The sequence below is a fragment of the Gymnodraco acuticeps genome, unplaced genomic scaffold, assembly GCF_902827175.1.
Source record: "Gymnodraco acuticeps unplaced genomic scaffold, fGymAcu1.1, whole genome shotgun sequence".
Taxonomy (NCBI): domain Eukaryota; kingdom Metazoa; phylum Chordata; class Actinopteri; order Perciformes; family Bathydraconidae; genus Gymnodraco; species Gymnodraco acuticeps.
Window position 1 is genome coordinate 26066 of NW_022990031.1, and position 21937 is coordinate 48002.

The 21937-nt window shown below is 42.1% G+C and overlaps 2 protein-coding genes across 2 annotated transcripts in view; one reads left to right on the forward strand and one right to left on the reverse strand.

Annotated features, from left to right (window-relative positions):
* The window catches only part of LOC117545307 (trinucleotide repeat-containing gene 6C protein-like), a gene marked incomplete at its 5' end in the record, with an annotated part of 37981 nt that extends 24018 nt beyond the window's left edge, over positions 1-13963 (forward strand). Inside the window, 17 exon segments of the mRNA XM_034215029.1 lie at positions 952-1137; positions 1788-1954; positions 2068-2154; positions 2823-3041; positions 3607-3756; positions 4104-4223; positions 4477-4560; positions 5002-5242; positions 5336-5500; positions 5642-5655; positions 5657-5819; positions 6216-6365; positions 6666-6776; positions 7175-7396; positions 8001-8074; positions 8174-8313; positions 8772-13963. Coding sequence (XP_034070920.1) covers positions 952-1137; positions 1788-1954; positions 2068-2154; positions 2823-3041; positions 3607-3756; positions 4104-4223; positions 4477-4560; positions 5002-5242; positions 5336-5500; positions 5642-5655; positions 5657-5819; positions 6216-6365; positions 6666-6776; positions 7175-7396; positions 8001-8074; positions 8174-8313; positions 8772-9144 — 2666 coding nt within the window. The 3' untranslated portion in view covers positions 9145-13963.
* Positions 13964-15463: 1500 nt separating this feature from the next.
* On the reverse strand, positions 15464-19481 carry cd7al (cd7 antigen-like). The gene is made up of 4 exons (XM_034215030.1): positions 19415-19481; positions 17596-17952; positions 17396-17502; positions 15464-16033 (listed from the first exon to the last, which is right to left on the reverse strand). The coding sequence occupies exons 1-4, from the start codon at positions 19461-19463 to the stop codon at positions 15830-15832; spliced, it is 717 nt and encodes a 238-aa protein (XP_034070921.1). The 5' UTR covers positions 19464-19481; the 3' UTR covers positions 15464-15829.
* Positions 19482-21937: the final 2456 nt, after the last annotated feature.

The window sequence follows — 21937 nt, forward strand, 5'->3', positions numbered from 1 at the left end:
GCCCCCTGCTGACCCTCACTTGACCCTGCATGCTGATTCTACAGTGGATTTATTTACTTTCCAAAAAAAATTGTAGTGTCCAATTTGCAGGCAAAAATTGCGGTTGAGCATATAGGGATTTATAACCCTATGGGGATAACTACTCAATACTATTCATAGCTAATAGAAGAAAGTAATAATTGAGTCTGTTTAGAATAGTTTAGTGCTTCGGCCACTCATACTAGAAGGTTGAATGCTTGTAATAATGTTGGAGCAGCCTGCAGGACTTGACCTCTCCCTGGAGAGAGAGCTAAGCTGAGTCTGGCCCGGTCAGATGTCCAGTGCTGTGGCTCTCATGCCAAAAGCAGCCAAAAGCATCCAAGCTGCGCCAAATCTTAAATTGGTATCTTCTCCCTCTGTCAACCTTCCTGCTAAGCCAAGCCCAGTTCCTGACTTCCTGCAATAGGGGCACTTTACACTGCTACACAGAAGGGTAACCAGGGTGATGACTTTAGCAGCTGTATTGTTTTTTATAGAATGACATGTCAGCAATTTAGTTTACAAATGTTAGTTTTATATTGAACAGGCGGAATCATAAGCCTGCGTGTCTTTGAGCATCACACACTAATATTGAGCTCAAAACTATGCCACCACAAGCCAACAAAAACAACTTCACCTGCCACTTATAAATACCTGGCCAGTAAACACAACAATCAGTAACAATGCATCATAATGGCATGTAGAACACATGACAACAATACAGCTGTATTCAATGCTTCTTATACATCTAGAAGACGGCTTTTCATTTTTTTCTTCTGCTTGCTACTGTCAGATTTGTCAGATCATTTCTTGTCTGTGTCAAATATGACAAAAGACTGGGGGTAGTAGTAACATATGATTTACTTTTAAGATCCTGTAATTTTTTCGGTAAAGTATTTTTGTTGACAGAATATTTTACCTTGTGTGTTTCAGGTTGGGGAGAGATACCGAACTCCCACACAAAATCAGAGAGCTCTTGGGGGGAAGCTCCTCCCCCTCCGGTCAGCACCAACAACGGGACGTCTGCTTGGAACAAATCCACCGGCGGCTGGGGAGACAACAACCCGGACAGCTACAGCCGGGGCAACCCCACAATGACATCTGCTTCTTGCAAACCTGGTAAATAAATGGTTTTACTGATTTATACAGTGTGTACTGTGTGTGCACTCTTTGAGGAATTATGATACCATGTGTGCTCCACTGCTGAAAAAGTTCAATCATTCTCTCCTGATAAGTAAAGGATGTCTTGGACATAAAGGACATCAATATGGTACAAGAGAAGCAAGAGCTCTGGTAATTTAACCCCCAAATCCACACTGACCTCTAGTGGCTGGTTCAAATTACTTTTATGTAACAATGTGCAACATGTGCTCTTTTCAGTTTATGTAAACATGTCTTTCTTATTGTACCACCCGTGAAAGTTGTTGCTTTTATTTTCATTCATCAAAGAGTTATCTTTAACCTTATACATAGTTTGAAAAATGAAAGAAAACTAGCATGACGACAACCGACTGGATCCTTAACAGTCAAGTGTATGTTGCTATTTTTAGGCATTCGGGTTTCGTAACATGCAGAGGTGAAGTCAAATATGTTCTTACTTATGTAAAAACAGTACACATATCATAAAGATATTGAAATAAACAAAAGCAGGAAGTAGTTCAGGGCCGGCTGGTTGACTTTTGAATTATGGGAGGAAGAACATTTCTAAAAGGCAGATTTTGAAAAGCAAATTCCCTACCACCTACTAATGTTTTATGTCTTTTTTCCAGCCCCCAAACCTATGCAAGACGGGTGGGGAGGTGGAGGTGAAGAGCTGAACATGCAGGGGGGTCAGTGGGACGCTGAGGATGGAGACATGTGGAACAACTCTGCCTCCCATGAGAACAACTCCTCCTGTAACTCCTGGGGAAATGCATCCAAAAAAGGCCCACCGAAGGTATGACGCAGGGCAATTTGCATACAGAGTATTAACTTAACCCACAAGAAGAGCATGTGATATTACATTTCCATAGAATGTTATTAAGTTAACAATAGTTGTTCTGTCATCAGCTCTCCCAGGGAAAAGTCCAAGGGAAGCAGGAAGATGCCTGGATCATGAACCGTCTCATCAAACAGCTGACGGACATGGGCTTCCCTGTGAGTTAAAGTGACTCTGCTTCACTGCTCCACTTTCATTCTCAGAGCTAACACTGGGATTATTGTATTTATTATTTTACTTCTGATCAAAGATGGTTGCTAAAAATATTTTTTAACATTTACTCTTCAAAAGTGAGTCACTAGAAATGAGCAATTATAGTCTCCGTGTGTAGAATTAGAAAATGCCCAGCTTGAACAATTCAGAGTGAGCAATATCTTCTCTGTTAGTAAACAATGAAATTGTCCGAAAAAACTGAATTCATGTTTGTTCTGCGAAAGAAAAAGTTTGGGTGTAAATATCTGTGTATTTGTATTGCCTATTAAATTAATGCTAATTAGTCCACCCTGAGGTTGATGTTAAAAAACAACAGCAGATATGAAACGCTTACTTTATGAGTCGATCAACAGAAAGTTTATCTGCAAATATCATTTTTTAAGTCACTTAAAGAATTAGCTAGAGTCTCTGGTACCACGTCTGAAATGTGAAATGTACGACTGTTTTAATTGAAAATATATTTGTGTTATAGACTGTTTAATCGGACCCAAACTTTTAATTGAACAAATTATAAATCAGGAAAAAAATCAAGCGATCAATTCAATATTAGCTGTTAATAATACAACATTATTTAATGATTTGTTTCCTCATTACGTTCTGGTCCTTTCTGCAGAGGGATCCGGCAGAGGAGGCTCTGAAGAGCAACAACATGAGTCTGGATCAGGCCATGAGTGCCCTGCTGGAGAAGAAGACGGAGCTGGACAAGAGGGGGATGGGGTTATCCGGCCACGACTACAACAACGGGCTCATCAACAAGCCTATGGGCTGCCCTCGGCCTACAATTCTTTCCAAAGACCCCTCAGCAGACCCTCGCTCGCCCTTCATGGACAAGGTTAGCCATACATACAAATATTCTGTACATAAAATAAGTTTGTGAACTTTAAATGCCTGATAGCAGCGTGAGTAATAATGAATTGAGAGGGTTTGGACGGTATCCCTGGGAAAGCTGTTCACAAAAAGAGGTTGCAAGTTAAATGAAAGATAGTACGGCAAGCTGCACTTAAATAAATGTTAAAAGGGTTATTGTAACTATAATTTGTCTTTCTATTACAAAACAAATGAGAGTTTAATTTTGCCTATTTTCCTAAATGTTCTTTTCCATTTTGTTGTCTGATGGGAGGGAGTTTTACAGGTGCACATGACATTTCAAATAAAATCAACAATTAAATGTCTTAACCGATATCTCCCCCTGCTGCACTTCTCAAAAGACCTTTGGGGTTTGGTCATCAAATATGCTACTACAGCTGCAGGATATGATATTGAGATCACTTTGTGGCTGCATCCAAATGTGTTGAATTTTAGATAACATATTAAAGACATTTCAAACCCATGTAGATGATTGATTTAGAGACTTGTTAAGGACTTGCTGACCGTCTCTCGACTCTTTCTCCGTGCAGCAGATGCAGAGTGGAATGTTTGGCGGTGGTGGAGCAGCACAAGCCCGGGCCATGCAGCAGCCTCAGCCGCCCCCCCACCCGTCAGTGCCGCCGCTCAGTTCCTCTCAGCCGAGTCTACGTGCTCAAGTGCCTCAGTTTCTCTCCCCTCAGGTATATAAACACACACGTAAATGTATATATATAGTTAGGCAAACACACACTTGGCCTCATTTATAACTTCCTAGGCTAACATTTTAATGTATGCAGTGATAAATAATTAACATTTAGATTACAGTCTTTAAAAACATCTCTTCACTCTGACTTTCGCATTTAATTATTTATCAGTCAAGATCTTTCCTAACGTATATAAATGAAGGAGATTATTTTAGCTTTTCCGAGCTTAATACCACAAGTTCTCATGGGACTTCTCATAGACAGTGTATGCACCAAACCCAGACGGATGCTCTGCTCTATACTTTAATTGTGCTAAAACAGTGTTTTTGTTACTTTGGTCACAGGTTCAAGCACAGCTCTTACAGTTTGCAGCAAAAAACATTGGTCTGAATCCTGCACTTTTAACCTCACCAATAAACCCTCAACATATGACCCTTCTGAATCAACTTTACCAGCTGCAACTGGTGAGACTCATTTAGCATGGTCTGCTTCAGTTTTATGAGATACATCAGATATAATTGCATGCATTAGAGAGCACTTACCAAATATTCACAGGGCACAATTGCATTATGAGCATTTTAAAATGGACTTGACGTTTTTTGTATCATGTTTTCTGTAAATGTAGATTAGACTATTTTTGGTTACAAAGAAGTCAATGGTTTTACAGACACAGTGACTTATTTTGACATTAAAATCTTTATCCTATCTAATACACAGGCATACCAGCGTTTACAAATTCAGCAGCAGATGTTGCAGGCGCAGCGAAACGTTTCTGGCCCTATTCGACAACAAGAGCAGCAAGTAAGTTTCCCTCTTAAATGGACTGTACTTATATAGCGCTTTATCCAGTCTTTAAGACCCCTCAAAGCGCTTTACATACTACATGTCATTCACCCATTCACACCCATTCATTCAGAGCAGTGTACCTTACTCTAGGACCTAAGATTCACACACATTCACACACATTCACACACCGTTGACTGCATGGGCTGGGATCGAACCCACAACCTTCTGGTTGAAAGACGACCGCACTCCCTCGCAGCCACAGTCGCCACTCATTTCCTACTTTCTTATTTCTCACTTTAATCACTGAAAAATCATACATTTACTGAGTTATAACTATTTTACCTAAATAAAGCTTAATGGGATGCGAAAATTGTCGAGGTCACTGTTCATTTCAGTTGTTAAATGTAACAATTACTCATTATAGATCCTAATGTCTTCATTGTGATGTTCTCCCAGGTTGCACGTACAATCAATAACATGCAGCAGCAGATCCAACAGCACCAGCGTCAGCTGGCCCAGGCCCTGCTGATGAAGCAGCAGCAACAGCAGCCGCCCCCCTCCCACTCGGGCCTGCATCCTGGTGGGTCCAAATCCTCCCTGGATTCATTTCCAGGTCACCCCCAGGCTCCAGGCCTCGCCGACCTGCAGACCAAAGAGCCGCAGTCATCTCTGAACCCTTACAACCCGTACTCTCTCTGTGAGTGGCTTTCTCTTTCTCTTTGAATGGCATACAGGTAATGCTGCGCTGAATCTCATGGGCTTGTGTAGTGACGGCTCTCTTTCTCCTCAGCTGGACTGAATCCAAACATGAATGTAAACTGCATGGAGGTGGGAGGAATGTCTATGAAGGAACCCCCCCAGCCTCAATCGCGCCTATCGCAGTGGACGCATCCCAACTCCATCGAAAGCCTCTCTGGAAGCTCCTCTCCTCTAGAGCCTCACATGGGCAAGCATGGTGAGGGTTTATATATTATTTACGATAACAAATAATGTTGTAATTGACATTACATTGACCCCCTTTACACCAAGGACCAGATGCAGACTATGTCTTCCATAGTTTACTTTTATACATATTTGTATTTAATAACTTTTTTAGGTGGTAACCTGGGCCCCCCCAGGTAAGCCCCATCAGATGGAGGACTCTTACAGCCCCTACAACCTGATGTCCAGCTCAGACTCTCCTACCAGCCCCCTGGTCCCTCAGGACAACTGGGGGCAGGGCAAGAGAGACAACGACAAGATGGCTAATGGGACCAATATCAACTGGCCACCAGGTGAGGAACACTCAAAATACTCTGTAGTCATTGTTTAATCTAGTTAGCAATGTTACAAATGACTTGTGCATTAAATTAGTTATGCTATACTATATGAAAAACACTATTATTGATTTAACATATCAGAAATATCAGAACTAAGAGAGAAGGCCGGAGCTCTTTTCTTAACTCCTTTCATACATATTTCATTGTTACCTGCAAAATTGGGGATAATAACACAGGACTATTATCACTCCATCTATAAACAAATAAAATATAATAAACACCCCGTTTAACTTCAGCAACTAAAACTGATGCAGTCAGTGAATACAGATACTAGATGGTCAATTGGTAATGTTTATATCTTCGCTATTGTAGGGGAATAACATTTCCAAACATTTTACTTTTGATTTTCAGAGTTCTGTCCTGGTGTGCCGTGGAAAGGCCTCCAGAATATTGACCCTGAGACCGACCCGAATGTGACCCCCGGCAGCGTCCCCAGCGGGCCCACCATCAACACCAACATCCAAGATGTCAACCGCTACCTGATGCGGGACAGGAGTGGAGGTGAGAGCAGGCTCAAGCCTTTTCATGCAATGGCTTGAAGTATGTAGTTTCAAGTCCACTGAACTTGTCTGACAGTTTAATGAACTTGCTGCTCCCAGTTTCTCTTGTTTCGTTCTTCATTTTCCCACTTTTCACTGTTTGCTATAATCATTATCATTTACCAGTTTATACTCTTCTCTTCTTCTAAAGCTTACTATCATTGTTTGTAGACCATTTTTCCTTTACTCCATTTTCTCTTTCTGCTATTTTTTCCTTATTTCTTTGTTTGTCTATTTGTTTGTGTTGATGGCATCGGCTTAGGCTCCTCCCCCACTTCATCTCAGAGCGAGGCTCTGCCTCCCTCCACTGATTGGCCAGTCAGTGCCTACACTAGCTCGTTCAGTCTGTCGTCCCCGGAGTCGGACGATGCAGGTACATGGTTTACCCATAACACCCCCCCCCCCCACCATGCAGTGGCTGAATCACTTCAGATCAACATTATCCTTTCCCTCCTGTTACTGTCAGACTCACAGCCTCAACCCCTCTCTGGAGAAACACATCTCTCCTGTCCATTCAAGCTCCTGAACAATATGATCCTCCTGAGCTCTCTCCCTGTCCACTCTGCCTCTCATGCAGTGTATATTTGCCCCTGGTGTTAGTGTATCCTTACTCCTTGTGTGTGGCATGGGAAGTGCTGTCCTTTGGGAAAAATATATGAAGGAACTTTTAAGATAATTTTGCTCTGCGTGATATCCTCCTGTGGTAGCAGCTGTCCTTTGATCACCTGATTCTGGAGGCCAACTGTTCTCCCTCTCTCTTTCCTGATAAAGGTAAACTGTCGGAGATGAAATCCACTTGGTCTCCAGGCCCCATTTCTCACAGTCAGGCCTCTCTGTCCCACGAGCTGTGGAAGGTTCCCCAGGGCCATAACCGGAGCAGCAACATGGCCCCTTCCCGACCCCCGCCTGGCCTCACCAACCCCAAGCCTTCTTCAACCTGGGGGGGCAACTCGCTGGGCCTGGCCCAAGGCTGGAGCAGCTCTTACACCTCAGGTAGTTTGACAGTGAACTATATAGCCATTTTGTATGCTTCCCTCCATTCCTTTTGAAATAATGATAGAACTGATCTTACAATGAAACCTGAGCAGACTAACAATAAAAGAAATGCAGGCAAATATTACAAGCTAGATGGTGTATTATTTTTCATTTTATAAGAACAGTAGATAACAATTGCACAGGTTGGGTAGTTTTATTGTTTGTGGATAAATAAACAAACATTTATTGCAGATCTGTTTGTATTTTTGCACACGTTTTTGTGTATATAGAAAATATAGAAAAGTACATTTTTTGCATAGCAAAGAAACACTCGAGACATTTTATTTCTGTTGTGAAATGTGAGTTGTCTAAAGGGAAGATTTGAAAGCTGTAATGGGTTAAAGGTGTATAGTTATAGTTTCTATATGATGCTGCACTTTGATGTGGCTAACAACAACATGTTGAAGGTACAGAGTAGTCAGAGTTGACAAAGACTTAAGATCTTGTTGTGGTTGAACTGTCAACTGACAAAATCGACACGCCCAATCAGTTCTGGTAACTGATTTTGGTTTCAAACAAGCTTGTTAAGCATGAATATCTTTGTCTCCTCTCTTAAACACAGCAGGTACCACATGGAGCACAGACAGCTCCACCAGGACCAGCAGCTGGCTGGTTCTGAGGAACCTCACTCCACAGGTACCAGCTCACAATCCGCTGCTTGCTCTTAACCTTTAAGATTGAATGCTTCACAGTTTATTAAATAAGTATCCACTAATGGCCTTTCTCTCTCTCCAGATTGATGGTTCGACTCTGCGCACACTGTGCATGCAACACGGCCCCCTCATCACATTCCACCTCAACCTGACGCAGGGCAACGCTGTGGTGCGCTACAGCTCCAAGGATGAAGCTGCTAAGGCTCAGAAGTCACTGCACATGTAAGTTTCTGAATGAACTGCTTCTAGGTGTTGCAGTAGATTGTAGTCAGCACAGCCCCAGTTTGGAGTAACAGGCGAGAGTTAAGACACAGAAGCAAAGCAGTCGATGGGTGGGCAACAGTAATAACTTAAAGTAAAGTCCCACCTTGAAAATAAATCAATATCACTTTAAGTGTAGGGCTATTTTTGAAAATATTTTCACCGCTTTACCTTGCCGTCAGCCCTAATGCCTTTTCATGGATCTCTAAGGGCTGTCTCAGGACAAGGTGAAGCTGTGAAAATATTCATTTACCTTAAAGTGATATCGATCTTTTTATATATCGAAACTGAGGGCGTGCCAACCGCCATCTACTGTATCAGAAGTACCTCATACGACATTACTTCAAAACATAAAAACTGTCCCTTTTTAAAAAGGTTTTAGTCGTTACTCATGTGTGTTGCCCCTCCCCTCCATCCAGGTGCGTGCTCGGGAACACCACCATCCTGGCAGAGTTTGCTGGGGAAGAGGAAGTGAATCGCTTCTTTGCACAGGGCCAGTTGCTGGGCGGAACCACCAGCTGGCAGGCCTCTCCGGGCTCCAATCAGACGAGGATGGGAGGGTCCGGAGCCCCCCACCCCATCGGCCACTCGCCCCACTGGAACAACAACAACGGCAGCAGCAGTAGCCTGGGAGGCGGAGCAAAGTCGGGCGGAGAGCTGCTGTGGGGCGGTGTGCAGCAGTACTCCAGCCTGTGGGGACCCCCGAGTGGAGAGGAGGGACGCGTCATGGGGAGTCCCACCCAAATCAATACACTGCTGCCTGGGGACCTGCTGAGTGGAGAGTCCATGTAGGACGGAGGAAACAAGCACCAACAGGAGCAAAAATCATTGTGGAGATAATCAGTGTGGCTGTAACGGTGAAAAGGAGAGACACGAGGACGGCGGGGCTTCATCCTCGCTGCTCACCCTCGCCATCCCCCTCCTTTTTGTTTTTAATGACATTTCAGTTGCAGTACTTTTGTGAATCTCAGTGAGAGATTTTGGTTACAGTGTTCAGCTTTTACTTTTGGAGACACAGGAAGAAGTCTTTCGTTCGACAAAGAAAGATAACGTTTTACACAAATGAACTGTTGGGAACTCGCCGTGTGAAACATGTACTTTAGTTGAAACTGACACGACGAGCTGCCACCTTTAAACTTGCGTAATCCCTCTCTGCCTTTTCAGGCAATCATACTGCACCTCAGAGATCCATGAAAAGGCATCATTCCCAAAGTAAAACCCTTCAATCAGAGTGGTTGTCGAACTTTCAGCTGGTCAAGATGCAACATTTGTTTCTCTCAGCACTAATATTAGCCTTAACCTCTTTCCTGCCCTGCTATCCTCACTCACTCTGTACTTGGTGAAGAAGCATACGGACACTTGCACATCCCTTATTTCTGAGCCAGTGAAACCTGAGTGGAGAGTACAACGTCAGCAACCACAGCTCACAACTTCAGTGCATTTTCGCAAGCAGATTGAGTTTCCCCACACAAGGCTCAAAGGGAATGATGCAACTCTGTACGCCGTGTTCAAGCCATTTATTTTTGTAGGGTTTTTTCTTTTTAAACCATTGCAAAACAAAACTAAGAAGTGATATTATTCAACTGTGTTTGTCAATCTTACCTGACGAGAACGGAGAGACTTGGGGATCGTCAGATGTACAGTTATGGACGACAAATATGAACCACTGCTATTACTAAGGAACTGAAAAGTCAAACACTTCAATGCACCTCAACTCATCTGCGGGAAACTCGCAGTTTGGTCTCGGACCCTCTAACTGATGTTGTGGAAAACCTCAAGTCGTAAATGTTTCCCGCCGATGTTTCCCACCATTTCAAGTGACGTGCAATATAAGCCACCGACTCTAACCGTCCAAGCACCCTACCACGCCTCTCGCAGAAAGAGAGGAGACTGTAAGGAATGATTGAATCTGCCCTGCACCCCCCACCCTAAAACTGCCACTACTATCCTTCATCTCCCCCCATAAGAGTGTGTGAGCTCGGGAGAGGAGCAAGCTGGTCTTCAAACACCTTTTTGTCCAAAGTACAAGGACGTACCCACAAAGCACTTCTCCAGCCAGCCTACTCTCCACACTTATGCCAGTGAATAGTTTTGGGGGAGAGGGAGGGACAGGTGTGTGTGTGTCCGGTGTGTGTTTTCTGTGTATGTATGTATGATTGTGTGTGCATGCTTGGGAAGAAGGCGTCATACCAAAATGAGAGGAGCCTGTTTTCCTTTTTACCCTGAAGACCAGATGACCTTTTTTTTTTTTTTTTGCCCAAATTTGAGTTGGTGTAAAAAGTTTGAAGCAACGATTTGTGAATAGGCGGTCGATCATAGCACTTAGCAAGAGCGTCGCAGCTCATTTACCCTTAATGCCAACGAATAGAAAAAAGGAGAAGCAACACTGGCAAATAAAAACTGAAAAAAAGGACAAAAAAGCAATCTGTTCAGTGGCTTCTCTATTTACTTATTTTTTAACTTTACATGGATGTGAAGATGTTGTTTTTGTTTTTTTTTCATCCTTCTTCCCTCAAGTCGGTGGGACCAGGAAGGATGTCAAACATGGTAGCAAAGTGAAGGGAAAAACAAAGAAAGACGATTGGGTGCAGCAGGGAACGACCCCAAAGCACTCGCCCTCTTTATCAAAGTGAATATCACTGTTACATTGCATACTTTGAAATCTTTAGCCTTGGTGTCTGGAAACACTAAACGTGTTTCAGTTCTACTGGATCCAGGGGGGGAGGGGGGGGATCGCCATCTTCTTCGTCCTTTTTTGTTGTTGTCTTCTTTCTATTGGATAGAGTGGCCACCGAGTGCCTGCCTGCTGCAGAGTGCAGATTTCTGCAGCAGCCCTCGCCCCCCCTCCCTCTCGCTCGCTGCCTCCCTGCGGATCCCTACAGACTGGCTTCCCTCCCCCCCCTGGCCTCCAGGCCAAGAGCAGCTCTTTCAGAAACTGGCACACCCGTATTACATTTACTACTACTGCTGCGCCAGAGTCTGTCCTCGGCAACCTCCAGCTCCACTCTCTCTCCTGCAAGGATCACTTTAGCCAGAGATGGAGGCGTTTTGATGAGTGTGTTTTTTTCTGGTTTCACTTATGGAATTGCCAGTGTGCATTTTATTTGATTGTTGTCATGAAGTTTGCTGATATTGTTGCTGTTATCATTGATGATATAGATAATGATTGTTTTCTGATCATGGCTTTTTGATATTGGTCTTTATGCAGTGTTCATCTTCTCTCCTGCCCCTCCCCCCCCCCTCTACCAGGCTCACAGTGTGTAGAGTAGAGGCCGTACCAAACTCTGCAGATCTCAGCAGGAAAGGCCGGTGGGTGGAGTGCGACAGACGTGGGGGGGGGGGGATATTTGAAGAGTCTAATCAAGGGGGAAAGATTGTGCAGTCAAAGGTTCTCCAGTTTACTGAGCCAACTTCCTGTGTGCACCCTTGGGCGCCTCCTCTCTATGTTGTCCCATAAACACACACATCCTTTAGTGTCGATGGGCCTCACTCACACTGGTGCTTTATGTTTAACTCTGGGAGCACTCAGTTACACTTAGAACCACCTCAACTGATTACAGCCTTCCATTTCTATGCAAAGACAAGGAGGTGTTCGTTCACAGCCATCTCCCCCCCCCCCCCCCCCCCCCCCCCCCCCCCCAAATCTGCCTATCTTCACTTATCTCTCAACCTTTATTATTACCAGGCAGCTTCCCTTGACCCCCCCCCCCCCTACACACACACACACACACACAATGATACAATGTAGACAGAGCTTGTAGTTGACACTAAAAAAACCCGCTGCTGGCATTAGAGGTTGGCAAGTATAGTCGCTTCTTCAGTCTTGTGCCAACTGATCTGCAAATATCTACTTCCACCTTGCCATTTCCTAATTTATCTTAAGAGCGAGGAGCGTACACCACGAGCTCCAGCTGTAGGAGGCTTGAGAGGTATGGGGGAGATAAATAGTGCTTGTATTTCAGAAATGTAGAGGAGAACCAGGCTGCAAGAGGGGGGGGGGGGGTCCTGTATGTGTCTGTGCACTGTTTATGGGTCACATCGGGTACATCTCTTTTTAAAAACCAAAAACATATTTTTCTTTATCATCAAGGTTTTTTTTGCAAAAACTACAAAAAAAAGTCTTTCTGTTGCTCTGCGAGCTGCCGCCTTCTCGCCCCGCCCGACCCCCTCTCCGGGCCTCGTGCGGGGAAAGCTGTATCCAGGTGGTTCGTTTCGTACCCCCAACCCTGAAGGTCGTGCCAGCAAATAAACAACAGGTCGTCTCTGCTCATCCGGCTCTGGGGACCTCGCGTTTCGGCAGAAATAGGGTCACACCTCAAGTTTGGTACCAAGTCTTAAAACGTACGGGATTTGCCCTCTTCCAGAGTCGCTTTAGACTCGCATCATTCAAGAAAACAATCACTATTGCCTGTGTTTGTTTGTTCCTTAAAACCTGCATTTATTCCACACTGGACTTGAATCAAGCAACTGGCGTCGGGAGTGGGAAAGAGTGGGAGGGCGGGTCATTGGGAAGGAGGTCCAGTCTCAGATGTGCCCTGGATTTCTTTTGGGCGCAGCACCAGCACTGAGCCCCTCCCACCCCCCTCACCTGCATTCTTATCTACCGTTCTAGTGTTGTAAATCAGATGCACTCCCTTTTTTAAAGTCACAGGGACTCAAAGGCAACTGGAGCTTAAGCAAAATATGCTTCTCAATCATTGATAAGACAAGGCTCTGGGACAGGGGCCCCAAAAAGAGTTGAGTTAGTAAATCACTCTTTTAGAAACAAACCAAGGCTTGGGTTGAATATGCACATGCTAGTCCGTATACAGAATACAACCATGAGTACATCATGGGTGTATGTGTGTATGGCTAGATCTCTCGGTTTTCCATTTGGCCTAAGCCCCCCCAACCCCGCCCTGGCTTTTGGCCCTATGTATCCTCCTCAACATTATATTTCCCAGAAGACAAGATCATAAACATATCAGAGTAATACAAAATAATGAAAACGAATACTTGAATCAAAAGAAGCGCCAATAATGTAATGTGAACACTTTTTTGTAGTGATTTTTTGTCTCATTCATACACTTCAGAGATTTTTGATAGCATCGGTTCAGAGTGAATTAAATTTGAAATACGAGTGTTGTTTAAAACAAAGATGGATATAAAGGCAAATTCACGTCTGTCGTATTTGAGTGTTTGCACAAGGCTGCTTGTATTGTATGTTGAATGAATGTTTAGCGTGTGAGGTGAAAATATGTGAGAGCTCGTGATTACAGCGGAGGAATTTCCGCCTCGTGTTTCTTTTCAATTCAGTATACTTTTGTTGTTTTGTTTGCTTGTCAAAAAATATATTCTGATGTTAATTGTTACTAGCCTCTAGCGTTGCACTGAGTGTCGGCCTCACCCCTCATCCAGCTAAACGAACAACATGATACAAGTACTGAGGGGAGACGGGGACAGTTCATGTGTAAATGTTTACTCAAGGACTAAAATAAGTGTGTTTTTAAAAATGTAATGTTTATCTACCTTAGTGGCTTTCATTGTGGAATAATCCAAGAAAGTATGGATCATAATTGAGTATTGCACCATTTTTTTTGGGACTATAAACCTAACAAAATAAACAAGAAAAGAAAAAAAAATCACATATGAAAAAAAAATGCAGCAAAAAAAGTATTTTGCAGACCTGTGGCCATAGATTGGGGTAGAAGGACTTCAGCTCTCCCAAATCTGAGCAAGGGAGAGAGTGAAGGAGCGACATCAGACTGAGCCTTGGCTTCTAGGGCTCACTTCAGAGGTGCCTACCTTTTTGGTTTGTTAGCTTTCGTTCTGTTATCACTTATGTTCACTCATGTTGTCATTTGTTTTTTCCTGCAAGGCCACTGACGGTTTACAAACACTTTGTTTTTTTCTGGAGTTAAAAAAAATAAAAATTCGGTAACACAAAGGAATGAAACCATGGGAATGTTGGAAAAAGAAAGGACAAATGCTTCCAATTTTTAGAAAAGTGCAACACCTCAAAGAATGAAGATTTGTTGTGCTACTTTCAGAACTCTGGGATCGAACAGTGTTGTCTCGTTCTGTTTCACCTTCTCTGTGTTAAAGTTGATTTCATCTGAAGCCTGTATGTTTTATGTTTATATATATTTTTCCTTTTATATAAGAAAAAAGAAAAGAAAAAAAGACATTGCTCACTATCTTGCACACACATGAAAAAGTGGATCTTGTCTCAGGAAGGCCAGGGTTCCAGAGTACCAACTCCACGCCATTTTAATGTACATTTTTATGATGAAAAGAATAAAATAAAATAAAAAAGGATGATTTTAAAAGAAACAATTCTAAGCACTGAAAGTTATGGATTTCAGAAGAAGAGAAAATACCTTTTGTTTCTAAATCCGTAGCAGTTACATAATAACCAAATAATGGACTTTAAATGAAAATGGAGTGCTTTATATATAAATCTATATATTAAAATTGCTTTACATTTAAAAAGAAAAAAGGTCAATGATTTTGATTGTTAAAAAAAAAAAAGGAGACCGTGAATAACATGCAAAATGCTGTATGTTTGAATCTTTATTGTGTTTTTTTAATGAGGTCCCGTCCTGACTGAATCAGGAACATTGTGCATTACTCTTTCTCTCATTCTCCCACAGCGGGTATTATTAATAGATAAATCAGACTTTTGTGGAACATTTTTCACATTTTGGAGGATGTTTGTAAAACATGAGCTGGTTGTTAAGGATCATGAAACTATGCACAAGTGTTTGTGGGGGAGGGGGGGTGGAAGATGGGGATTTTATGGCCTACTTCTTAAGTGGCTGATCTATTGCAGGGGTTTTTGGGATCCAATGTGTTTGTATTTGTCTTTTAAGGGGGTGGACGGGGGGTGGAGAGGTGACTCATGTATAGCCCTCCACCTCCAGCTTCCTTCCCCTGATTCAGATTGACCTAGCGCTACATCGCCATGCTGTGTATTCCTAAAACCAATGAGCGTCTCACTCTTTAGCACTGTGGGATTCTAGCCTGTCACCCTCAAGGGGTTTTCTCAGTTTGAAAGGTTTTTGTTTTTTAGGGTGGGGTGGGGGATACGGGATTAGGGCTGCTTTATTTTCTTTCTTCATTTTTTTTTTGCCTTTTTTTTTTTTTTTTTTTTTAATATTAAGTAAAAATGTCTGTACTGAGATTTAATGAAAAGTCAGTGGCTTGTAATGTTTTATTTTTTCTCTCTGTATATCTTTCTCCTCATAGAATGTGATTGTTAAATGACATGCACCGAGACAAATGTTTTCATGAACTATGGAGCTTCTTTCAAATATTAATAAAATAGCATTTTTTTTTCTTGGCTGTTAAAAACGTCCTATTTGTCGTTTGTCGCTGTTCCACCAAACTGAGACTTTTCTTACTTCCTGGATGAGAAGAAGCCTCTCACTCATATCAAAGGCAGTACAGAGCTGATGTCACTTCCTGTGAATCGTTGCTGCACCATGAGTGCCATAAGTCACGCTCTGAGGGCGAGCTGTCTGGGACAGGCGTAATAGTTGTCCTGTGGTTGTCGGATGTTTGGGTTAGCGTACACAGGGTAGTCTGCTTCCTCCCGCTGTGAGGGCGTCTCTGGGTTATTTTCAGCGCTCTGCTGCTTCCTGGTCATTTCCTCATAGATAGGAACCGGAGGTTGTGGTCTGTGATGATACCTCGCCTTCACCTACAACACATAACATTATTATTTACTATTAATTAGACATCAATTCATCTTCACGTCATAATTTACTCTTTGTAGTGAGTTATTATGCTGAAGGCCTTAAAGGTGGGGTAAGAATGGAGAAACCGCAGTTAGAGTGCGCTAGAATTTGAAAATACACAGCCTGAACAAATCTGCCACTTCCTTACAGAGCCCCTCCTCCAACACACACGAACGCGCACATGACCAATGAGGGCACGAGATAAGTTTGTGCATGAGATGGAAGGCTGACAGGCAGGTAGGCCATCCAGTTATTTTAGCCGGGCCGGCTAAAATGATTGGTCGTGCTTTTTACAGTACTACGGCTTCCACAGATGACGTTTTTTTATGGATTTTTTGTCAAAGCACTTAAGATATTCATTGCTATCGGGATGATATATATATATATTCCATGGAATATAACAAAAAGTGTATCTCGAGCCAGTTTCTCAAACTTACCTACCGCACCTTTAAGTTGACAATAGTTGTCTTGATTAATCTTGAAGTCCATGGGTCCTTTAACAGGGGGTCCTCAGAGTTACTGCAGTGTCACTGCCAATGTATTGTTTGCTAGGATTAACCTAAAATATTTTTTATCTATAAAGCTGAAACAAAATGTTTCCTAAAATAAATCACAAATTATATTAATTACAAACTATTTGCTCATGACAGATGTACAAAGACATTAAACACATTTTAACTCACAACAACTAAGAGCAAAACCAAAATCTGAAAATTGAAAAAAAAACAATCTATGGGCAGGATGTAACAATGAAATCCAACTATGTCTTACGTCATGATTAGCGGTACTTGGATGGGGATTGGAGACCCCTGTTCTAAGCTATATACAGTACATTAGACAGCAACGCATAAATAACATGATATAGGGAGTGGACAAATTCAAATGAACAGACACTCTTCTTGTAAATAAATCTCTGATAAGGTAAAGCCTATATTGTTTTTAAAACAATCTAGATGTGTTGATTAACCATGATGGTATTTGTGAGGCTGTAGTATTACCAAGTTCCCACTACATGCAGTATATGTCTGTCAGTAAGTAGTACATATGAGTAATTATAAGAGATATACTTTTTTACATAAATTGCCTTGAAAACTGTAAATGTTTTTCTCTATTAAAGCTGACAAAAGCTGACACATTGCTATTGAGCTTAATATGACTCCTGTTTTAGTAGTTTTGATTTGTTCCTGTATTAAAAGCTAATGCGTGCGTCCATTTGCACATGTGTTGGGAGGGAGATGACACAGGAGCATTGTAGCTTCACAAAAAAACCTCATACATTTTCAAGTGTAATCAGTATCCTGCTCAGTGAAACTGTAAATACTCACACATTTGTCTACGGCCAGCCAGCTGATTGTGAGCAGAAGAAGCCCCGCTACTGTGAAGATGGTGAAGAGCAGAGGAGGGTAGCTGGGAGAGCACTGGCATGACCTTCCTGCATCACAAACACACCAAAACACATTCATATCTGCACGGAGGGATTTAGATGAACTGCAAGAGTGTCACGTGAGATGTTTGATGCACATACCTGTCCCTTCAACCAACAAGAAAACCTGATGGGCGCTGAGGAGGATCTGATCCAACCTGCTGTCCTCAGTGTAGCTCAGCTCCCACAGGTAGAGCCCAGTGTCACTGCGCTGTAACTGGGACACGGTTACATTAACCTGCGGGGACTCCAGACCTCCAAGGAGCTGCAGACGCCCCCTGTGCCCCGGGGCGACCCTGAGCTCCCCCCCCACAGCCAGGGACAGCAGGGTGGTCTGGCTGTGGGCGCTGTGGTGGTAAAGGTGGAGGCCCGTCAGGCGGCCGGCCCCCAGCTGGGGGGAGCAGGAGAGCTCCAGAGACTGGCTCTCCATCAGCTGCTGGAGGATTAACTCTGCAGAGGCTGGAGGAGAGCAATAACTGTTAGAATACACAGGTTATAAGTAGTCATTATGCTGTAATGAATGAGGTCATCACTTTGACAACTATTGGATGTATTACCATGGTGTTTTTGTATATGTCATGGTCCCCAGGGCCCAAGAGTTCAAAACTTTTAATCTCAATCAGATACGATCAGATTTTGAAATCCCATTTTTCGTGATCCAGGATCAGACAAATCGGACAGATGTTGTACCTGGAGTTCAAAGCAATTCAGGATAGGATCACCCTGATCCAGATTACGACTTTTCAATATGACTAGATCCTGAATATCAGTGCTTTAATCCTACCGAGCGCCATCTAGTGGACATGAAAAATAATACAAGGAAGAGACCACATTGCAGACATCTATTGCCCGCAATTACTTTTGAAAGGTGATGACAGATGATGGACTTTTTTTGTTGAAGATATTTTTTCTTTAATCTAAATTACATTTGTGATTGACAATCTTTGTTGTGATACTTTCATGAGCATAAACATTTATGTCAACATTTGGTTGAAACCAAAATAGGCCACCACAAACGTGAAAATAAAATGTATTTCCCATGAGGGCTAAAAATTGTGTATTATTTCAGTTAACAAACTTTGCCATCTAATTTAAATTGAAACATATTTTAAAATAAATTGTACAGTACATTTTGCTCTGGTAATCCACTGGAAATCCACCCCTCTGGTGGGATCAGGATAATCCAGTTTTTTGGGATCAAATTGATCCCAATCCTGTGTTGTCGGTTTGAACTACCCGTTTTGAGGATTTGATCCAGATTAAAGCTTGGATTGGATTTCCTGATCTGATCGGATATCAAAGTGATCCTAATCCTTGTTTTTTGGTTTTGAACTCCCCAAAAGATAAATCTGATCTGATCAGATAGGGATTAAAAGTTTTGAACTCTTGGGCCCAGAGGATTAATCATACAGAATTTGGTGAACTTTTACTTCTCATAGTGCCACTAAAAAACGATTGGATGTGTTGCCATAACATTTGGTATGCATAGTTATTTTCCCCTTATGAGAACGTGTTATCATTTTGGTCATTACCCTGTAAAGCCGACAAAGACAAACCCAGAAACTAACTACACAATAACAGTCACTTAAATATCTTAGTGCAAGACTGTCCATAGCAGCGTAAAAAAGTGTCTATCTCACCCTCCCTGACCAAACTTCAGCGTAAATACTAGCAACACAATTATTTTAATGATTGTTTAGTAAGGAATGTTTATACAACATAAACATTAAAGAAACAAGGATGTTTAGTCTTTACTGTTGATACCTAACATGGCTCTAAACAAAGCCACACAACTGGTCTGATGAAACATCCCCGTAAATAAAAACAGATTACACTGTACGAACATTACATGTTGATGTCAGCTGTCAGGATACACATATCTGTGTTTGAAAGAGGAAAATAAAACGTGAATTTCTCTTACCTTCAAAAAGCTGAATGAAAATAAGAATGCATGCCAAGCTCGTCTTCATGGCCTTTTCAGTTATGAACTCACCGACAAATACCAAAGCTGACTCACATTGTACTCCTCCTATTTCCTTCAGTCCTTGTGAGGTTTTGTGGACAGCCTCACTTTATTTATTGTTCTTCACCTCTGAGCAGGAAGGGGAAATCAAACCAAGAGCAGCCGTTGAAACGTTGCAGTTGATTTTGCACACACTGATGTTTAACTGAATTTCAGAACTGAATCAAACTCATCCACTGGATTAACACCACTAATGTGTAAAGTTACTCAAACAAACCCTTCTCAAAAAAAATCTCAGTATTTGTTAGCAATATAAACATTGCTCCCCACGCAGTACTTTATATATAACACTTTTTTTATAGTTTCATAGTAAGTCTTCTCATAGCGATCCTGTTGTGATATTATCAAGTGAGAAAAGAAGATAATCACTTTCATGTTGTATCACCGGATATGTCTGGTGTCTGCAAGATGAGTGTGAAAGTGCATGTCAGGAGGAGAGTCATCAGCAGCAGGGGTGGATATATATTATAAGTTAGTAAACATGTACGCCGGCACAGTCCGATTCAGAAGCTCTCATAAATAATAATAAATGTATATTTTTAAAGCTTGGGTTGTGTTTTGACCGCACCAAAATAAGTGCTATTCACATACAAGACAATACAATGTGTCCAAATACAAAGGAGATATTAATAGGAAAGAGTGAAAGAGGTTAAGTCAATAACCCTTGATAAGAATGGGTTCGCCTGATATGTCAGTGGTTAGAGCTGGCAGCCCATATTCAGCCACCGCTGCCTCGTAAACCAGTTTGAATCCTGAACCAGCCGAACATTTCTGGCATGTCCTCCCCTCTGTCTCCCCCTTTCAACTCTAACATCTCCAATAACGGCCCTTTGGACCGAAAAAAACTAAAAAGTATGAACAGAAAAAACAAAATGGATCAATCTAAAATAACATAAAATATTATCTAAATATTTAGGGTGAACATCTGAAATGGATAATTAAGAATATAGTTTTGAACTTCATATTTTGTAAGTCATTTTAAATTAGTTGGGATCATTTTAAGTATTTGGAGGCATTTTCAATACTTTGTTTGAACTGTATGGATTGATTTTTACATGATATGTCTTATGTTTCAAACACAGATCAAATTGTATTTATGTAGCTCAAGCTTTACATTTTTATTTGATTTTCTTTGATTTAGTCTGTACCGATCAACAAAACATGAATGATAAAAACATAATAAATGACACCATAGACCACAATAATAATGTGATGTGTACAAATTAAGGATCCAGGGGGATGTCAAAATGCTTCCTGCATGGTTTTCATGAACTGCAACACTAACAGTTTATTTAAAATCCAAAGTAACAAGCAATGAAGCAAATATATGCACATTTTAAACATGTGAAAACGCCCTTCACCTCTCTAAATCAGCCTCATGTCTTGAGTTCAGAGTGTGCAGCCAATTAAGTTGATGCGTGTCTGATTGGACGCAGGTGTGCTGCTCTGATGAGGATAATGATCGGCTAGAGTTTAAAAAGCTCCACCGCTCACACTGAACCATAGGCCTACTGTGAGTTTGTCAGGAAGACAAAACAGGAAGTTTCCTGTTATCAGTTTCACTTATGGAGGCCTTTCATTTTCAGGTTATCCTCCTTGTAGGACTCTGTGTTAGCTCCTCTTTTGCTTTCCTGCCCACACAAGATGCTTCGTTTCAGAGCCTTGCGAACACAGGCAGGTCAGAACTCGGGCAGCAGCAGCAGAAGTCTCCGGCTGAGGAACCGCAGCAGGTGAATACCATCAGAGTGACCTGTCATCCAGACTCTTTGGAGATTGTTATCAAAGCCGACATGTTTGCGGTTGGAGCTCCTGTTGATGGTGACGAGATACGCCTTGGAGTAGAGACCAACAACCAGTACTGCAGAGCTACAGCGTCTTCAGCAGATGAGTACAGTATCAGTGTTGGACTTGTGGAGTGCGGCACCAGACACTGGGTAACTTTTTTCATTTCAAATATGATTCATTATAGCCTTCTAGTTTTAAACACGTCTACTCTCCACAGGTAACTGAGGACTCTCTGATCTACACAAACCTGCCTCATATACTCTCCTGAGGCCTCTCCATATGGTGTTGTTCGAATGGAGGAGGCTGTAATTCCAATTGAATGTCATTACGAAAGGTCTTTGTCTCTTTTTGTTTTTTAAAGCTCACATTGTAAAAATCTTTGAATGATGTCTGTCTTTTTTTAAATGCATGTTTTCTGTTTCTTAGGAAGTACAGTTTGTCCAGTTTCTTCACTCATGCCTACCTCGGATCCCCTTCATGTCGACCCAGGCTGCAGTGGAAATGTTGCAGTTTAACTTGAGAATCATGACAAGTGGGTTTTGATAATTATCTCATGTTATGAGTTGTCATGTCTCTATTTGCACTTAGTACTTTTTTCTGTCCGAGTGCAGGTGACTGGCAGTACAAAAGAGGCTC

What these genes read in the sequence shown, in the direction of transcription:
- cd7al (XM_034215030.1), bottom strand. Translation starts at nt 19,463, where the DNA reads ATGAAGACGAGCTTGGCATGCATTCTTATTTTCATTCAGCTTTTTGAA. An exon ending in TTTCATTCAGCTTTTTGAAG is followed by an intron (nt 17,953 to 19,414) that starts GTAAGAGAAATT and finishes GCTCTCCTCCAG; the next exon opens with CCTCTGCAGAGTTAATCCTC. An exon ending in GGCTGGCCGTAGACAAATGT is followed by an intron (nt 16,034 to 17,395) that starts GTGAGTATTTAC and finishes TATGTGTTGTAG; the next exon opens with GTGAAGGCGAGGTATCATCA.